Source organism: Aulostomus chinensis, chromosome 3 (assembly GCF_037954235.1).
Source record: "Aulostomus chinensis isolate RoL2024-O1b breed Wild chromosome 3, RoL_Achi_v1.0, whole genome shotgun sequence".
NCBI classification, from domain to species: domain Eukaryota; kingdom Metazoa; phylum Chordata; class Actinopteri; order Syngnathiformes; family Aulostomidae; genus Aulostomus; species Aulostomus chinensis.
In genome coordinates, this window is record NC_141322.1 from 6560925 (window position 1) to 6581165 (window position 20241).

The 20241-nt window shown below is 39.9% G+C and overlaps 2 protein-coding genes across 5 annotated transcripts in view; both read left to right on the forward strand.

The window, feature by feature from the left end:
• Positions 1-581: 581 nt before the first annotated feature.
• Positions 582-5395, forward strand: LOC147267507 (putative peptidyl-tRNA hydrolase 2). The gene is made up of 7 exons (XM_086198377.1): positions 582-931; positions 1913-2021; positions 2213-2284; positions 2396-2470; positions 2788-2885; positions 3841-3955; positions 4124-5395. The coding sequence occupies exons 2-7, from the start codon at positions 1914-1916 to the stop codon at positions 4208-4210; spliced, it is 555 nt and encodes a 184-aa protein (XP_086054503.1). The 5' UTR covers positions 582-931; position 1913; the 3' UTR covers positions 4211-5395.
• Positions 5396-7122: 1727 nt separating this feature from the next.
• Positions 7123-20241, forward strand: part of setd5 (SET domain containing 5) — a 47534-nt gene continuing 34415 nt past the window's right edge. For 3 of the 4 annotated variants that reach the window (XM_086198372.1, XM_086198375.1, XM_086198376.1), the window contains exon 1: positions 7263-7663. The gene's annotated coding sequence lies outside the window, so the exon portion shown is untranslated. The other variant, XM_086198374.1, reaches the window with a different exon arrangement.

Consider the following 20241-nt stretch of genomic DNA (forward strand, 5'->3'; position numbering starts at 1 on the left):
ATGTTGTTTCATGGCCAAAAATCCATCACAGTGCCCCTGCAGGAGCATCTGCAGCTTTTCCCCCCAAGGGAGTCAGGATCATCAAAAGACTGCGTCCCCTTCTGCGTTTGATGCTGCTGCTTAATAATTTTGACAAGTTTGGGCTTTTTTCTGGATTTGATATGCATCATCATATTTTATTTTTTTGTTTTTTAAATATTCTTAGGGAATTACATTTATTTATGTACACTATTATTTATCACTATATGAGTGCATTTAAGCTTTTATAAAGAAACATAGTTTACCATCACAATACATACACTTAAAATACAAAAATCATATCTATCTAGCTATCTATCTATCTATCTATCTATCTATCTATCTATCTATCTATCTATCTATCTATCTATCTATCTATCTATCTATCTATCTATCTATCTATCTATCTATCTATCTTTATTCTGTCACTATGCCGAGTAAGAGAGTGCTTGGCGTTACCCAGGCATGAAGAAGCATGACCTCTGTCAGCTAACTGTAGTTTCCTTTCCAACACAGTAGATGGCGCCCATACACCTTTAAGGCTAGTTGCATTGCATTAAAAACCTCATAGCAGAAGAAAAGAAGACGACGACGACGACGAAGAAGAAGAAGCAGCCTGAAAATAGCCAGTTAGCGATACCAGCTAATGCTAACGTCAGCTAGCTTAGGAACAACGGCTATCGAATCAAAAACATTATCTTACATAGACATCATTGAAACGTTTAAGCTAAGCATCTTTGTGTTGTTTGTTCTTAATGCGTATTTGTTCTTAGTTATTTTATTTATCTAAAAGAAAGCCAATTCACGCTATGCTAACAGCTTTGTTTTCCATGTTAATTTGAGTGGTGTGTGTAGCGTTATTAAGGAAGCTAACTTAGCTTAACAACTGTCGCCTGCGGAGATCTATCTGAAGGTAGTCTTGGCATTGATATATTAATACATGACATGTTTTGGTAACGTAGACGTTGTAACTTCTATATATTGCGTTATCTTATGTGAAGAAATGGTCGAGCGTCATTCAGTGTTATTACGGTGTGTTTCAGTGAAGTTGGTGGTCATGTTTGATATTTACATAGTAAGTCCCTTCGGAATTTTCTCGAATAATTGTCTTACCTGAGGGACGATATATATATATATATATATATATGAACTAACATGAAATGACTCCAGATATGTCAGTGTAATTTCCTTAAAGATAACAACTGTAGAGATGCTGGCCTTAAGAGGCCAAAATATATGATTAGCAAACCCCGCGATGTGTTTCGAGACGATATGTCGCAGTGATGGACTGGTATCTGCTTCCTGTACTCGATTGATGCCTGCTTCACCCACTTAGAACGCGTATACTGTTAGCTGCTGAATGCAGTGATACAATTAACAGGCCCACGTTAACGTGAATTCCCAACTTCATGTTAATTAACACGCGGTGTCCCATTATTAGTAAATCCCTTTTTTTTCATAACGATGGAGAAAATATCAGAAACCTTGGTCTATGTATAACTGACCTGGCAACAGGATTTTCTTGACAATATGTTAAGGACACATGGACACAACTAGTACCATGGAACAATAGCTCTGTAACAAATGCTCCCTTTCTGTAGATGATAATGTTTTAGTGATGCAATTCAGTTTGGTGTAAATGAGACTGACTACTGTAACAAATAATTTTAAATGAATTAATCCTTTACATGTTATTTAGACTGGTCTTGGCCTGATCGAGATATTAATTTGGTTTGTCTCCATGCCAAATAGCACTTACATGTGCAGATAACCATGCATATAATCATTAATTGCAGATGTTCACATGTTCCATTCAAAGGGGGGCAGAATGCTTAAACAGAATCTTTAATGGTTTGCAGCTGATTAAGTGATTGTGTTCTTATTTGCATTTTAGAATGGAGCCCTCCGAGCAGTCAGGCCCAGACTCCGCTCCTCAGGATGTTAACCCTGTGTTTCTGCAGCAGCTTCGAGAGCTGGACATTCCTGAGGAGGCAGCCAAACAGGTGGGACATACTCCAATTTAAATTGCTACTGTGCTACAGTGTTAGTACTGCTCTAAAACCAAAGACAGACTCCCTGAAAAGCCTTCTATGAAAGCTAATGTTGATTTGATAGTTCTTTTTTTTTAGCATTGGTCAATGATGGCATTATTGTCCTGATCTCTGACCTGTTTTGCTGTTTTTCACCCCTCCAGGCACTCCTGCACACGTGGAATGTGTCTGCTGAAGAGGCGGCCATGTACTACTTCAACAAACTGGAGAATGAGGTGCCCATAAGCTAGCCTTAGTCTCAACAGGTACACGTTGGTACATTAGACCTCTTGGAGTTACTCCAAAGCCAAATCTCAGTGTTTGGTCCTGTCGGCTCTGTCACACAGGAGGAGGGAGAGGATGACCTCGTGTTTAAGATGGTGTTTGTGGTGAATATGGACCTTGCCATGGGTGTTGGAAAGGTATGCCTGGGTGTGCTGCTGTGGACTATGTGCTGTCCTGTCTTGAACGTGTTCATGATAGTTTAGATGAGGTTTATAAACATGAAAAGTTCATTCCAAAGTTGAGAGAAAAGACAGTTAAGCAGCCCCTCCACACTAACAGTGAAGCATACAAAAGTACTTCTATAATGTGTGTCTGGTTTGTTCAGAAAACAATAACTTCCAGATTCCAACCCGTGAATTGACAATTTCTACCTCATTACAAATTTTTGGAGGAATTAATATGCGAGTATTTTTACAGTTTCAGTTTGTACTCACGGATGTGTGTGTGTGTGCAGGTGGCGGCCCAGGTTGGCCATGCTGCTGTTGGTTTATATCAGGCCCTACAAGAAAAGAACAGCTGGAGGGAGATGGCCTGGAAGTGGGACCACAGTGGGTAAGACCTGCAAGTCCTTGTCTATATCCTGATTTATGAAAATGCTTGTCAGTATTTAAAACCAACCTATCTTTAGAATCACAGATTTCACTCAAGAGAGAAAAAAAAACCCAACTTGTTCTCTGGCCGCTGTTTGTGGAAACATAAATTGTCTTCCCATGATTGCTGCACAATTACACATTTTGCTGTACTTTAACTTGTGTTGAATTTTTTTGTCAGAGCTTCATATACGTCTTATATGCATAGTAGGCATACAACTGTATACTGCATTGTTAAGCTTTCACCTTTTCAGCAAAAAACTCAGAAAATCCACTCTACACATATCACACACTGAGAGTATATATTGGACCTGAATTAATCGGGCACTGATGTGGACATTAGTCATCTGCTTGCTACTTTACATTTATATGATATATTTAATACGTCATAAGCTGCAGCAGAGCAGTGGCTATCGGGATCAGCTGTTAGGGGGTGTCACTGATGTTCACAGTGGTGCTTCTGTCTTAGCTGTGCCCCTCTAATACTCATCTTTCAATGACAATCATCATTTATCAATTAATTATTTAAATTTCCGCTGAAATTTGATTGAAACACGAACCCTGTTGACCATATGTCAGTGATTTCAATCATATCCACGCCCTAAACTTATTTTACTTTTTATTATTTACTTATTTTATGATTTACTTAACTGTACTTTTTTATTATATTTTACTTTTTATATTATTATTTTCACTTTTCAGTCATTTCACATAAAATTAGTGGGTTCCATTGTTCTGGGGATGTGAAGGTTTCAGTCTCTAGGTCAGAGAAGTTCCTCTTCTAAGCCAGATTATGTAAAACTCGCAACTTCTGAGTTTAACACACCCCCCCCATGTCTTTTTTTTCCCCTTAGAATGGCCCTAATATGTTGTTGTATGTTATTGATGAACTATGCATGTTTGTGGTGTTGATACAGAGCCAAGAAGGTTGTCGTCCAGGGCACCAACGTGGCTCATCTACTGGAGCTGCAGGCCCTCGCCATGAGCCTCAGCCTTCCCACCTACCTGGTCCAGGATGCTGGACTTACCCAGGTGGGGGGAAAAAAAAGTTCTTTTATATCAGTGTGTTCTTATACACCACTTAGTATTTTATAAGCACTAATATATTTGGTCACATGTAAAGGAGATTTTGTCTGAGTTCCTCAGTGTGAAGATATTGGTGAATCTCAGGGCAGAAGCAACATCTCTTGTGTTTGACAGGTGGAGGCTGGGTCCCGCACTGTACTGGCCATCATGGGTGAAGAAGAGATGGTGAACAATGTCACTGGCAGCCTGAAGCTCCTCTGAGGGGCTGGAGCTGACCGTGGGAATGCATGTCTCTGTGGTGCCTCAAAGTAACCAGTAGAGGGCAGCATTTCCCAGCAACAGGAAGAGGCTTGGCATGCAAGAGTGTAACAACCTTTATTAAGACCTAAAGAGGGAAAATAAGAACAGTCCCAACACCACAAATCAAACACACTCAGCAGTTTGTTTCCTTTTCACTCTTTGTCTGAGCCGCTTTGTTGGCCATTGTGAGTATGAGGGGAGTGAGAGCAGTTACTAACAGGGGAGTAAGTCTAGAGGAGTTGAATGTGTTTCTTTGTTCCCAGTTCCATTTCCTGTAAAGCAGACCACATACTTAGAGTCCTAATAGACCTTTAATCAATGTCCAGTTTCAGAAGTGAAGTCGATTATGGTTATTTCAACGATGGTGTATTGTAGATCAACATATGATGTAAATATAGCAATGCCAATAGCAGATGTAGTATTTCCCAGTTGAGATCACTACTGCCAAGTCAAGGGCAACTTCTGAATTGATATGTGATCACTAACACTGAAAGCATTGTCTGTATGCAACTATGTTCCCAAAGATCCCTATCCTGCTCTCACTAACATTAGTTATTATTGATAAATGGTTATATTTTATATACCTATGTCTGTTAGGGACATGTATGGTATACCCCTTTGCCTGTATGCACCATGACTATACTTTATTGTATTGCTTATTTTTCTTAATGCATATGAAAATGTTCTCTTACGTATTCATTTTGGATTCATTGGAAAAATTTGATGTGTTCAGTTCTTAAAAGGTTATACTGTTGCCTAACTTCCTGGAGTGTCTGCGGTGGAAAGTTTACACTTAATGCATTTGACCAATTCACAATTTCGGCACTGATGATTCTTTGTGTGAGAATTGTTATGGGACAGTCCTGCACACTCATAATCTTAATGTACAAAGAATAATATGTGAGCTATTGTTTGTCTGTGTTCTCAATAACAGATATTTGTGGGCATGAGTTGTCATTCCTTAAGTTGATGGCCGATTGGTCAACTATTTCATTTGTAAAGGTGTTGTGTTGTTTATGATAGTGTCTTGCATGCAATATGAAATCGGTCATGTCAGTTTAATATATCCACAGACTGATACCTCCTGTGTTATGCGGTCATTAGAGGGAGTGTTTCAGCCCTCAATTAAAATGCAAGCCGCCTGAATCGTACTTTTACCTCAACAACGGAGCTCAGCGTACTGACTATGCAGATGAAAGGTTTCCTGGAGCTGTGGCAGTCAGCAGTGTGGGGGAGGGGAGACCAGACCAGAACAGCCATGTTGCATAGAGTGCTTGGGCCTGGCCAGATGACTTTTTCACCGCAGTAACGGCAGCATTGTGAAATATGGCCACTGGCAGTGACAGTCCCACCGATTTACATGTCAACTATTAATAGTCCAATGTGATCTTGCAAGTATTGTATTTATAAAGTGCGACAACTCGAGAAGATGCCAAACAAGGGATAGGAAATGCAGTTTAATTTCTGAAACCATTGTAGAACCTGATATTAAAATTAACTTCAAAGATTAACGTTCTCATATTTATTGCTGGGTGTGGCTGATTCATACTACGTAAATATGTATTCTGTGACAATATGCTAATATCAGAAATCGTGGTAAAATTAAACAAGGGTGGTGAATAACCAGAATTTGGATAATTAACCTTCCATTCTGGTAGTCTGCCAGCTGTGTTTTGTCTAAAAAGTGACAATGGAGCCCCTGCCTCTATTCGTGTATGGTTAAGCCAGTGTCGAGGACAAATGCATCCCTCAATCTAAAGACCATGTTCCCTGTTGCTCTTTTAGAATATTTCATCAGTTTTTTTTTTTTTTTTTTTTTTTATAGGAGCCACTCTACCGTAAAGCAATTATTATTCTGCTGTCTCATCCCGTCGCTCGTCGGCCCACTGCAACAAATGACGTTGGCATTTATCACCACGGCGAATCCAATCGGTCTCATGACATGGCAAGAAACCAATTGCGCCATTGTTACATGTTCAAACATACCCCAGTCAGGATGCAGTATTATTTTTGTCTGTAAACGTTCAAGTATCCGCTTTATGTTGTAGATCCACAGTGAGGTCGCCTAGGGCAACATGACTCAGTGAGAAAGCCGAGGCAAATGGCTGCTTCTGTAATTACATTGTTTTCATATGAGCTTACTTCCATGAAGAGATATTCGCTTATTCGCTCCTGTGCTGTAACTTCCACCAACTCAACTCAATCTACTGCACCGAGGACGTCGATGTTTTCGTCGCATCAGTCATTTCTTCCCTATGCCTGTACCGAGTGGGACGATAGTGAGTTTAACAGCTGCAGAGAAACTGATATAGGAGGGACCATGACTACAAAGGTGCCATACGAATCGTGGTCAGTATCTCCGTCCAACCAACCACTTGCCAGATAGTACCAGAGCAACACCCCACTCTCCTCTCCTTTCATCTGACATGCCGGTAGGTGGGGCTGACCCCATGGGCTAACCCAACCCTGCCTCTGGTATCCCTGGAAATAGGCCCCAGAGACCCCGTGTAGCTAACGCTTGCGAATATGTGGTGTGAATTCTCCTTCCTCTGTGGACGGGTACATGTAACTCAGATAAAGAACGGTAATCCCGTTTGAGAATTAAAAATATAATCCACCGAATTAGAGTGTAACTACAGTCCGATTTTCGAGGTGTATATCCTCTGTTGGGTAGCAAGCTGTCTCCCGGATCCAGCCACCCTCTCTCCTCATGTGGCGCCACCAATATGAAGCTGTCATGAAAGAACAGAATTTTACGCACCTCTCCGCGGAGCAAAGCCCGCCTCGAATTGCGTAGTTGACGGAAAACAACTGACGCTCGAATCCGCCACCAATGACTGGCATGCATATTCATCTGTTCAATGACTGGCATGCTGACATCCAATCATTGAGTAGAGACGTTATCGCAGTGAGGGCCGACCAAGGAGAGAGCCCCTGCACGGTCGCCAGGGAAACCCCATGGCGTGGTTGTGTGTCAGTTTCGCTGGGACCCGCGGTCGATGCCGGTGAGGAGGGGGATGGGCGACTCTGCGAATGTTAGGATCCGAGACAGAATCAGAACCTTGTATCACTCACAGCTGCATATACCTCATTATAAACAGCGTTTGTAAATATATGATACATTCAAATAAATGGATTTATCACTCGGGGATTTGTCGTAGACACTCAATGGATGCACTGCACCTGAACAGGACAGGGAATTTAACTTTCCGTCTATGTGTGGTAGACGCTGAGAAGTTTGTTTCTTACCCGTGGAGTGGGACCTACTTTTAAGGGTAAAGGATTCAGGAGACTCCGAGGCTGAGGTACAGGCCTACTGGTCTGGTTGGATTTCATGTTGGGATACTATAAGGACTTCCTTCTGTAGCCTGCATGAATTTGCCTCGTTTGAACAAATTTGGAATGCCTCTTTAGGTGAGTACCTCAAGTTAATTGTTTGGCTAGTAACATTATATAATACAAATTGACAGTAACACAATTTCTGTAGACACTGATAACCATTTTTTTTCAATCAACCCAACAAAGCTACCAAGCTAACTAACCTAGCTGTATATTTAGCGTCCACTTGAGTTTATTAGAAGAAGTTGAGCTGCGTCCACTATATTTCCACTTTAATGTGGCTTGGTTAACTGAGCAAAGGCTCATCATATTGACGGTCTGTCTTGCAGGGCTGCTCTTGGCTGTGTCTTGGCATACCTTCCATGGTTTTATGATTAGCTCCTCGTGTTGTTTTGATAGCTATCTAGTTAAGTCTGGAAATTCACCACTGTAAGGTTGCAAGTATATGCTAGCCGCAAGATTATACAATTATTTCAAACGAGTGCATTTTTAAAGCTCCAAACATAATCCGTACCCTTTTAAGAGTTAGACCCGTGTAATGTTCAAACCGTGGGTGATGTCTCTAGACTTTTTCGAGATTACTTCTTCAATCTTAGCTGTGGTTATAGGGTTTAGTTACAATTTAACATCCTATTGATTGGTTTTGTCCTCAAGCCAACAAAACTACTAAACAAATAATCCACGGGAATTTGTCGTTGCAGCAGTCGAGTTGACAGGGATTAACGTTACAGATAAACTATTTTAAGCATTAAAGTAGGGGGACTAAATTCGTGGTGTATTTGGGTAACATGTTAGCTGATGTGATCATTATCAGGCTGTGTAAGACAAATGCCTCTCTAATATTTTCAGGTAACAAGCAAATGGGTTTAATCAACTCCCCAAATCGTATTTGTTTAATCGCTGTAACGTCATTGATTGGTAAAGCGTTTTTCCGACACCATGAAACTGTCGAGTTTTCTTGAAATTACCCTGGTAATAGAGTGTAATGTTAGTATTATTGGTGTGACTCGTGTTAGCTAAGCTGCCAGCTGCTGTGTTGGTTAACGTTAGCAGGAAAGCCACAGGCAACAAATGCTATACTAGCCTCTTAGCTAACTTTTTGGCTGTTTTTCCAGTTAATTGAGTCGTATTTTGATCTGATGCTTTATAACACAAACACGCCTATTCTATTGCGAATATCGCCACAATACACCTTAAACTCGACTTTTTTGTGGTGGATATTCTACTTTTTGGGGGGGGAAAAACATGGGTGTGCTTCACAAGGTGGTATTGAAGTACAACATGTTAGCGCATTTGTTTTTGGTAACACTTTCGAACTTCGCCCTGGTGTGAATAGGACTTAAAGTTTATTATGGTATCTCTATGTTTACTGATTGTCTTTTTCCCCTTACTGTGGGATCCGGCGGTGTAAAAACAGGAGACAGAAAGCTCCATGGGGTAGTGACTTGCTGTTCTTCTCCTCCCCCACCTACCAACCCCCACCTTCGATGACGGTTAAGAGAAATGGGAGGTATTTTAGAGGGGAGCTCTTGTTTCCTTTTTTAGCCTCCATGTTTTTTTTTTTTTTTACTTCAACGTGTAAGTGCAAGTAGCATCGCATCGCTGAGACAGTGTTTCCTCCAAACGGAGGGCACCGTAGCTTAGATTGTTTTATACATTATTTCGTTTTTCTAACATAATTTTACAAAAATGCTATATTTCAGTTTCTCCGTCACTTGGGGTGATACAAGGAACAAAATTTGGCCTAAAGATGACATTACGCTCGGCCATTTTCACTGTACAGCCGATGTCTGGCAAGACGAAAAGGACAACACTCTCATGAGCCAGCGATAGCTATGGTTGTCAATAGATCTTGTGAAACGAATGCGTAACAAAATCTCGTATTTTCCTCAACTCAGTATGCTCTTGTGAGTTCTCCGAGCAGAAATAGCTGTCCTACTCGTTTCCCCGATGGCTTTGCTCCGCTTAGTTGCACCACCAAACTCGCATTGTGGGGTTACGGAGTCTGGAGCGGTGGAGGACGCAGCTTGTATAGCCGCGATTGTAGTTTGGCGAGACACGGTTAGCACAATTAATGTGCCTCTGGATGTGAGAGTCCCTCCCTCTGACGTGTCGAAAATACAGTTGGTCATACTCAAGACATATTACTATTTCTAATCAACCAGCTGCTATTGAAATGGTTAGACATAATGTTTTATCATGTAAGTAGAACATTATCTCTTTTATCTTAAAATATTATTGGCCAGGGTTGTTTATTAGTAGCTCTCTTTTTGCAGCACTTTGCTGACTAATCAGTTGTATTTCAGTCAAGTAAATCCACCTATTAAACCACTTTGAAATTGGAAAACGTGTGAGAAACATTTCCTGAGCTGCTGCAGACCCTGCTTCAAAGATTACTCTCATGCACTGTGAAGGGTTCAGAGTCAGTGCCAAGTCTAAGGTTTGATTATGTCTGTTGGAAACAAAATTGTGCTGTGCTGATCCTTGTTTTCCTTCTCTTTTTTTAACTGATGCCTTGGAATATGCATCACATCTTATAAAAGCCTTTGTGGGTTGCAACTTGCAAACCTGACAAATCGAAACTCTTTGAGACATGGGCCCCTCCAGCACTGACACTCCTTGTTAACTTAAACAAATACTGATCTCATTAACAGAGACTACACAGAAGAGTAAGGTGTACAGGGAGAATTTGGGACACATGCACACATACAGTGGTAAGCTTGATAAGATGTTGGTAAATGTTTTGGGGTTGTTGAGTCATGATTGCTCATACTGGACTAAATTCAAGAGGTGTGTGTGTGTGAGAGAGAGAGAGAGAGAGACAGAGAGATATGGATCCTTATTTCCCAATGTGGGCCCCCTGAAAATCTGTAGATCAAAGGAATGTTCAGACATTCCAGGTTAGTTTGGCCCAGTTTTCTATTTGCCAAAGAAATGTTGTCTGTCCCTTTCCATTCACAATCAGTAATGGTTACCTTCCAAGAAATATCTGCTGGGTGAAATACCCTTGAAATTTCTGAAGTCCCTTAGTGTAACTGGTGAGTGATGGGTTCAGGATGAGTCTGAACTTAAATCATAGTTGTTTTGTGGTTGTACGTGAGGGAGGGAAGCAGAATGCTGGCCCATTTCCAAAAGAGGATAGGATTCTGTCTCTCTGCAGACAGTTGGAGAAGAGGGGGTGTTGCTCTGAGGAATAGAAATAGAAGGTAGATTTGTCTCTAGCTTTCCATTTCATGTTAATGACACTATTATCTCATGGAGGCCAGGTATAGTTGTTAATAAGGTTTAATGTGTGTGGTGTCTTTGGCCCCCTTAAGACCTGGCATGAACAAGTAGACAGCTCAAAGGACAGCTGTGAATGCACCCAGGATGCACTGAGATGTTATTGCTTAGACCGCATGCACGGGTGGTCTGGGTTGTAAGTGACAATATTTTGTTGGCATTGTGGACATGCATGCATGTAAGTGACGATATTTTGTTGGCATTGTGGACATGCATGCATCCTGGTCTGCATTGAAGGACAGCATGCTTAATTGATATCTGTTTCATTTTTAAACAGTGCATTCTTGTGTAAACACATGTGCATCCACACACATTTTGTGTGGATCTGTTCCTACTATGCTTTTTTTTGGCTCTCTGGCGCAACATTTTTTGTTTAATGTTAAACCAACCAATCTCATCCCAGATCCACAGAGAAAAGCCAATCATAGGCTGAGCATTTACTGCAGTATACCTTCCGCCTGCCTGTCATTATTTTCAATTAGCTAAAAGCGATGTGTTGATACTTAAAAGGAGTAAGTCAATCTTAAAAAAAAAAAAAAACTCAAGAGAGAGAAAGGAGAGTGATGCAGCTGCAACAAGAAAGTTGTGTGAGATATTGAAGTTTGGAGATATTGGAGTCCATGTGTCTGGCTATAGTATCATGGAAGTTATATTTGTTCTGTGCATCGTATGCTCTTCCATGCATAGAGTGCTATAGGGGAAAAAAAACCCAAAACAAAACATACAAGTCCCTTGTCATCTGAAATAAAACAATGAAGTTAGAGAACATTCCAGGCCATGAACACAGCAACTGTCACTGCGTGCTTATCTGCTTCCTGGGTTCAGTTGGAGCCTCTTCTCTGTTAAACCCATTCTCAATATGTTTGACCTGGAGGCTTCAGACTTCCACAGTGTATTTGTGTATGCTTAATTTAAGACAAGAATTATCTTTCAAAATATTTAATGCCACATCATGCTCATAGGAAAGCGAGGAAATTCAATTTTCACTGAACAAGGAGAAATTGAGTTTTATACATATATAGATGTTTGTGCTGCGTAGGAGTATAGGAATTATCATAAAATTTGATGAATAATATCATTATTGAGAGTGTATCAAATCTGAGTCTTTATTGATACAAGCATTGATGCTTTTCTATAATAGAAACATAACAGCAAATTCATTACAGAGTTAGTATTGCTTTTATTGCTTAGCATATTGCATGACCTGTCAGACTTAATCTGAGATCATTTGCTTAAATGATCACTTCCAGGGTTATGATCTTGCCTTCAAAATAAAAGCAGCAGTGCTTTATTCTTTTAGATGCTTTTGAGACCTTTATTTTGAAAAATCTCACTGGAAGTCAAGTTAGTTTAATTGCTCACTTGGCAAAAATTGTATTACTCTCTGCTGTACATTTACAATTATACGTTATTCAGTATTTGAATCACAGACAGTATCCATAAATATGCCATTTTTGAAGAAATGGAGTGCAAGAGACACAGTTGTTGGGACTGTAAGAGCCTGACTTGTTTCACTGGCTGCATGTTAGGTCTGTGCTTTGGCAAGAATCTTGCAAGATGTTTTGTCTAAAGACACGGGTTAGATTATATTGCAAGTTTAAATTTTAGGAAAACTGTCATAGTCTAAAGAAAACACCACAATATGCATAAAATCTCAAGAAGCTTGCGTTTTATATAGCAGATGTATGTATATCAGAATATCATTGCAAAACCTTTTGTGCAGTTTGAGCAAAGAAGGTAACATTTCAGTGTATTGGTTTAAAGCTTGATTCTATCGGTAAAATAAATGTACACAGACTGTATTGCATTCAGTTAGTATTTACTTTAGGTCCTGCTTTAAAGGCTTACACTGTATTGTAGTCGTAGGCATTTTTTTTCCTTAGGTAGATTAATGTACAGTCCATTTTACATTATTTTTTGGTGTAGTTTGAACAAAGGTATTATTTTTCTTAAATTAATGCTGAAATTGCACTTCTGCAGTTATTGTACATTTCAAGCATCTTCTAGGTGAGTGTGGGTATTACATTTATTTTGTGGTAGTCGATATATAAATATTGCTTAAAATTTGCAGACCTTACATTAAGTCATTGATCATTAACAGAGCACTATAAGCAGTCATGGCTCCTCCTTTTTCAGCGAGTTTTTCCTCATGTGCCCTCAATGGCTGGCTCTATCTTCCGTGTGGCTGCTTCTTCTATGAGGCTTAATGGCACTTGGTTGGCAAACCAATTTAAGGGTGCATTACTGCCGCCAACTGGCAGCTGTGACGTGGATGAACAGAACTATCCTCTCGCCAGAGCAGCTGTGGTGCTACAGCATGCTAGGGGCCCAGAGATGGACTTATTATTTATTTTATATGATTATAGATTAAATATTATTTTTTTCAATTCAAATATACATTTTCACATTCAAACATTCCTTTATATATTCAAATATGGAATATTCTTTGGCACCCCTGGTTACCATGGTGATATATGCCATTCATAGTATAGAAAACCCCAGGTTGACTCAGAATATACCCTATTAACCCTGTAATCCTGCTTTGAAAGACCCAGGCGTCCCTACTTATGTTTTCCCCCATTACTCTGATCATCCCAGCTTGCGTGTCTCATCTAGCTCCGTCCTGAGTGATTGTCAGGTTTTGAGAAATTTGGAAGTGGTCTTTATCCTATTGCCTTGAATAGTGATAACTGTTTAATTCTTTAAATTATTTCTATTGGTAGTATTATTTATTTTTTGCTATTGGTTTCTGCTCTTTTTATAAGAGGAAGAATTGAAATGACCTCTGCCTTGTCTTTTACAAAAAAATACAGTTGTAGTGCCAGTTCATGCACATACATCTCTGTCCTCTGCAGTTACTGTGTTGTGTGGCTTGCTGTCTTGCACAACGGGAAACAAGTAGCTCTGACGCTTGCCTCATTTGTGCATTCCTATTGGTGCATGAGCTTTGGAGCTGCTCCAATGGAGCATAGCTTTTCCTCAGCGCTGGGGGAGCAGTGTTGCTTGGGCCTGTGTTGGTTAATTCTGTTTTGTACTGAGAAGCACTGCTTCTTGGGAGAATAATGGAGAAGGAGGTAGAGGCTAAGGGTAGAAAAACAAGGCCAAAAAGGGGGTGAGGCAGGCAGTCTATGTAATCATCTTTCTCTCTTTTTCTGTTTCTTGGTTTTATTTTACTCCTGCATTTTGCCCTTAATTTTTGTCTTATTTCTCTCTCTTTACTCATGTGGTATTTGGTTGAACAGGTAGCAGATAAAAAGCACAGTAATATTCAGGGTGTCTTTCAACCTTTTGAACTGCAAGCAGCCATTTTAGGTTTCACAACATTAGCACTCCTCCCTGTCTTTTCCCACCCTTTCCCCTATTTCTGTCACTATGTCTTTCATATAACTGAGCGGAAAAATAAAGGAGATTAAATAATGGTAGATTAAAATGCCAAATGCCCAGTGTTAGGTGAAGGCAAGATTACAAAATGTTGAACATTTACAAGGCTGTTTATTCAGAGGGTGTTGTCAGGCAGACAGAACAAATAAGGAGAACAGAAGAAACAAATAAGGGAGAGCTTTTGCACTAAAGACAAGTCACTTGACATGACCACAGTGGCCTTGTTTTTTAATGCACTGGCACTACTGAAAACAAAGAGTGAAAAACAGATAACTGATGCCAGTTTTTGTAGTTGTTGTTAATGAGTGTCTTGTTCTATCACCTTGATCAAATGGTTCCTTCTGGGAAAAGTGAAGTAATTGTATTTTGTTGTTGTAAATAAGCCTAATACTTACTTTAGGCCATTCACTTACTTTAAAAAAAAGATTGGGACTCTCAAGAGAGCATTGCCTGTGAATCTTATGTGTTTAGGATTGTTTCTGTCCAAAAAATGAAACTGAGTTCAAATGCACTTACCATCAAACACATTTTCTCAAATGTTGGTGTCTTTCTGAAAGACATTGTAGGTTGTTTCAAATCTCTTATTGTTGAACAAGAATGGGATTGATAAAGCCTTACAGCAATTCAAAATGTCTGCCAAACCCCTGTGTTTCTCTTTCAATGACACCTTGTTATCTAGCATTGGCTGTTCTCACATATGTGGTGTGCTCTATGTATTGTTTTAAGGTTGAGTGGTGGTCAGTCCTTATATCACTCTGTAAAGGACTCTTGGCCAAAAGAAAAATAGAAATGTCAAGTAAATGTGCTTCTCATGCAGTAAGATCAGTGTCATTTGGTGCCAGACAGAGGTTGGGTTTAATACCTAAATCAAGCATAAATGTTATTACAGTATGAACTTATGTTACAACAAGATGGTGTTTTGGGCACTGTGCCTCTTCTAGGTTACTACTTGGACAACATCCCAACCTGAGTTTGGGAGCAAACATGACTTAAAAGGAATCTTGCTATTAAAATGTGTCCCTCTTTGCAGATCTCTTTGAATGTGACATTAATCTCATGATGCACAAAGATACGAGTTAAGGTTAAGCATTTGCTTTATCACCTGTCTTCTTCAATCCCCTGTTGAGATTGCTACTGTTTTGGTTAATTATGTGCAGGAAGACCTCCTTCTTAATTCCATAGATGCAGCTGCTTTCAGTTTGAATTCACAAGTAACAGGAATCAGGTAGATCAGAGAGCAGTAGTCAAGCCCAAACGGGTAGCAGTGTTTTGCTTAGTCCTCTCCTCAGATTACTGAGCTTCCATCAGACAGTGCCTGTCTTGTTTGCCCTGAAACAGTTGATTGATTTTGTCATGCTGGCCCTGCTGTTGACTGCCCCCACCACCACCCCAACCCCTCTTGCAGCACCCACTTGGTCTTTGTTTTCCATTGTATGTCTCTCATCCCCGGTATGGTCCCGGTCCATTCAGGCAGCTGGATATTGTTGTGTTAATGTAATGCTACACTGTGCCCGAACACTGACAACAACCACATGATTGGTCAAGTTGAGGCACATCCACTGACGATAAAGCCATGCTACAGGGCCTGTGAGAAATAGTATTCATATAGTAGTAGTAATAGTGACAGTACTTGTTGCTACAAGAGTGTTCATCAGACCAGAAATTTTGTTGTCAGTTTCAATGCCACTTAATTTATACAATTCTCAATATCAGTTTCAACAACAGTCTACTATACTTCAGTGAGATCAACAGACTTAAAAATAACCTCCTGCTGCACACACAGCCTGTCTTTGAGAGGGTGGCTTGTCAATAAATTAGGGGCACAGGTCAGTTTGACCATCTTCATCTGGGAAAGTTCCCAGAACTATTAAGCAGCATAGCACCTTGAAATGCCATCAGAGCATCTAGTGTGCATATTATGGAGAGCAAAAGCTGGATGGTAACACTTGAGTGGCAGCAGACATCACTAGCTTCAGGGCTAACTGCCCCAGCCAGTTGGCAATGTCTGCAAGTTATCTTCCTCTGTAGCAAAGTTATTTGGGAAAACTAAGGAAATATGCAATATTTAGTGACTTTTTTAAAAAAAAAATCATCTATGGGAAAGAAAAGTTAATTTATTTGAAAAATTGGTAAGAAGACTGGACTTCTAGCTCGTTTGCTGGATTGCCACAAAGAAATCTGTTTGTTTCTGTCTGCCATGTTGCTGTTTTTTTTTTACATGCAGTTTGAGAAACCTGGAAAACGTTTAGGTCAGAAGTAGGAATTCTCAATTGAGAAGTTCCCAGTTCTGAGTTGTCTGGAATACAGCATCATTCTTGTGCACACTTGCAAATGTTGCGGCAGTATATCAGTGAAAACCCTGCAGTTTCTGTAGTTTCTCAGCTTCCTCATATGTAATGACAAGTTTCTATCACAGTCTGGTAGAACACAGAGCTGAGCTAGTTTACTGTACAGTAAGTAGATATCAGAGACTGCTGTACCCAAACTATTCATCGCAGTTGTACACATCATAAGTGTAGGTGATTTTGATAGTTTTCATAGTTGTCCTACTGTTCTGCAAATGATCTGTTTTAAAACCTGCTAATTGAATGTGATAACTCAGACTGTAATGGAAGACAAAGAACTGGGCTTCAGTAAGATGGGCAGTCTTCTATCAACTTAGTTTACCAGGTATGGCTAGTATTTGTCTTTGTGGCATCCCAAGTTGCGACTGCATTACACCCATATAGGCCTGGGCAATATGGACTAAAAATAAAATCTCAGATTTTTGCACAAATAATTTGATTTACAATTTTTTTAGATTCTGTTGATGCTGTTTTTTCCTTGCCACGCGGATAAACTGTCAAGTTAATTTAATAATTGTTGATGGATCATTGCCCATTCAATTTTGGGGCTGATCTGGTCCTTCACAAAAAATTATTAGGAACAGAGTCTTGACAGAGGTCTGCACTTTCTGATTCAAACAGCAGTTGCAATCAGTTTCATGCAGCTTCTGCATTCCTGTTGCAACGGCGATCAAATCTGGCCTCCACACAGCTGTCGCACGTTTTGCCTGTCTGGCTTTGTTAATTTGTTCAGATTCTGCTGATTTGGTCATAGTCTCTTGGTTTATGTGTTTATATCATGAATATAGAGAATGTGGTCATTTTGTGTCCTCTTTTGTGTGTTTTGCGATCAGGAGTTTGCACATGGTGTTACATTTTGAAAATTGACTGGATTCACTATGCCACCTGTGCAGGCACACCTCTGCCTGGTTCAATCTGCTCTGTGCATATTGACCTGCCTGCACTCAAAAATAGACTTGCCACGAGCTTCAGTGCTTCTTGTGGAAATTACAGCACTTGATCAGCCCTTGCTACTGTGGCGTGGCGTGGCCATATGCGACAGTGCTGCATAAGGTGTAAGTTCTGGATGAGGCCTGAGATCGGGATGAAACCCTGTAGTCACTATCGTCTGATTGTCATGTCGCTTTTGTTGTACCTCTCTACTGTTGTACAGACTGTATACATATGGAATTTTCATATTAGGGTAAACCCGCTAAGAAAAATCAATTGACCTCTTTCTGTTTGCAAGGAGATGAGAAGATTGCTTTGTTCTCCTGTGGCCTTTTGGGCACATATTCCAGTTCACAAATGCTGTCAATATACTGGAAAGAGGGGAATGGTGCAGTATCCTTGGCTTGTCATACAAACTTAAGTTGCTGGAGTAAAATCACTCAAGTTGCTGTCTGTTTTTCAAACGCAACCCCAACTGAACCATGTTTGAGTGCTCCTGCTCAAACACAGATGAGTTGAATTAATGTCTGAAAAAGACAAAAAGTCATGGAAAATACTGGCGGGAGCAACAACCTTTCTAGATACCTGCACTGGAGCTGTAGGCTGAGTGGCCCAACAGCCCGAGGGCTGAAGCGCAGCAGCCACTCTGCTCCTTCCTTCCACTGTACATCACTCAAAATAACATCATAGTGATCTCATTCACACATTCAGCCCATAGTTTCCACCACAAACATCTACAACATCAAGAAAAGGGTAGAAGATGGTGAACTGAAGAGGATGAGCAACACAAAGGGAAAAGCTCAGTATTGGAAAAAGTTTAAACTTGTTACGACCCTGATAGATTACCCCATTAAGATTATTTAGAAAACTGTTTTGAGCATTTTTGGGGTTGTGTAATTGTATTTAGTTTTTTTTTAAATTTTGATTGTACAATGCAACTGCAACAATTGACAATTTCCATTAAATAGGAGAATACAGTCATTAAGTTCAATAAATTCTTATTTAACGTTATTCTTTCTATCAAATATATAATTAATATAGCTTGATACCATGCCAAAAACACCATTTTATTGTAATGTCTGCAACATTAACAGCATACAGGTTGTTATGGGAGGTTTTAAACAAACAAAAAAAGGCAGGCTTTTTTTTTGTTGTTGTTTTGGGCCTGAGAATTCTAAAAACTGGCTGGGCGGGGCCCATATAATAGGCTTGTGCATGGCACTAAACTTTTTATTTGTCATTCATATTGCTAATAATCAAGCGCTGAAAGCCGGCTGCAAATTCCCATGTTCACCATGTTCTTTGGATTTGTGTTACCATTTATGCAAATCAAAGTTGACACAATTAATACTGCAGTCTGCAGGGCCATTTAACCTCAGACTGAATTCCAGTAAAAGCTTTTTCCATTGCGCCAAAAAAAAATGGGTGTAAGTTGGTGTGAGCAGGGTTTTGGCCATTGGGAATGGGGTTTCAGTTTGTTCTGAAGCTGTTATGAGATCAGAGGCAAGCTGTTCAAGATCTGGTTCTGCTTGTCGGTGATGTTATCCTTTTCATAAAATTTCAAACATACATTTGAATTTTCTTAAATTTTGTATCCATGTGTTTGTGTTTTGTTTTTTTCTCATGTGGTGGATGCAAACAATTTTAACAATTTTAACTTCCGATTTTCAATTTATTTTGTCGTGTGACTGATTTGCTGATACCAATTTTGTCCAATTCTGCTTATCTAAGAACTATACTTGACAGAAAGCAGTTGAATGCATCAGAAGAGGCTGCCATCTAGTTCTTAGCTCTGAGCTCTGAGCTCTGCCTACTAGCCCTCTCCGCTTTCCTTTTGTTAGCTTCCTCAAACAGGGCAGGGTCAGTGAGGTGATGAAATTTTAGGAGTCTGATTAGGTTTGCTGTTTGTTTTTGGCCTAACATGTTTTAAAAACTACAGGCTTTATGTCCTCATTATACACCCCAAATTTCCGCCGAGTTTGGCTGAGCCACATTCTGACTGTGTTCAGTCCTTTTGGTCCTCCACACCTGCAATTTCCAGCTGCACACTGGCTTTGTTGACTTGCTAAGAGTCAGACTGATTTAGTCGTTGTCTCTTGATTGATTGGTTTCTGTCACGTGCATGTAGAGTACGTGTTTATATTGTGTCCTTTTCAGGTCTCTTTGTGATCAGAAGCCTGCATATGGTGTTTTATTTTGAAAACTGACCAAATATATTACCCCATTCCTGGTGAGTTTTCTGTCTGGCTCAATCTGTTCTGTAGATGTTGATATCCTGTCCGTCAAAAACAGACTGGCAGCATTTCCCGCTTAAGCTGTACGCTGGCAAGTGAGTGATGTGTTGGAATCGGAAATAAATGACAGGTTAGGAATCGGAAATAGCTGAGAGCCAGTCATACTGAAAACCAGCTGATTTTGGTCCTTTGCTGGGCAAGCTCTACAAGAAAGTATTAAAAAAAGTGTTCATACACTTATTAAAATCAATGTTAATTGATATATCTAAATAGTAAAATCTCATCCCCAATCTAAAACGTGAATAAAGGAGATACTATTCCTGATATCAAGAGAGTAAGTGGAGTTGAGAATATGTGAAGAACATATCAGAACTTTCTTCTGTTCTGTTTCCCTTTTTCTGCCTCTGAGCTTCACTGCCTGTAGCGAGAAATAAGACTGGAATCTCATCAGATAACTAAAGAAATTTGCCACATTTTAAGA

Excerpts from the sequence above, each read along its gene's own strand:
- LOC147267507 (XM_086198377.1), top strand. The coding sequence starts at position 1,914 with ATGGAGCCCTCCGAGCAGTCAGGCCCAGACTCCGCTCCTCAGGATGTT. Across the intron at positions 2,471-2,787 it reads TTGCCATGGGTGTTGGAAAG|GTGGCGGCCCAGGTTGGCCA; the intron begins GTATGCCTGGGT and ends GTGTGTGTGCAG. Across the intron at positions 3,956-4,123 it reads AGGATGCTGGACTTACCCAG|GTGGAGGCTGGGTCCCGCAC; the intron begins GTGGGGGGAAAA and ends TGTGTTTGACAG.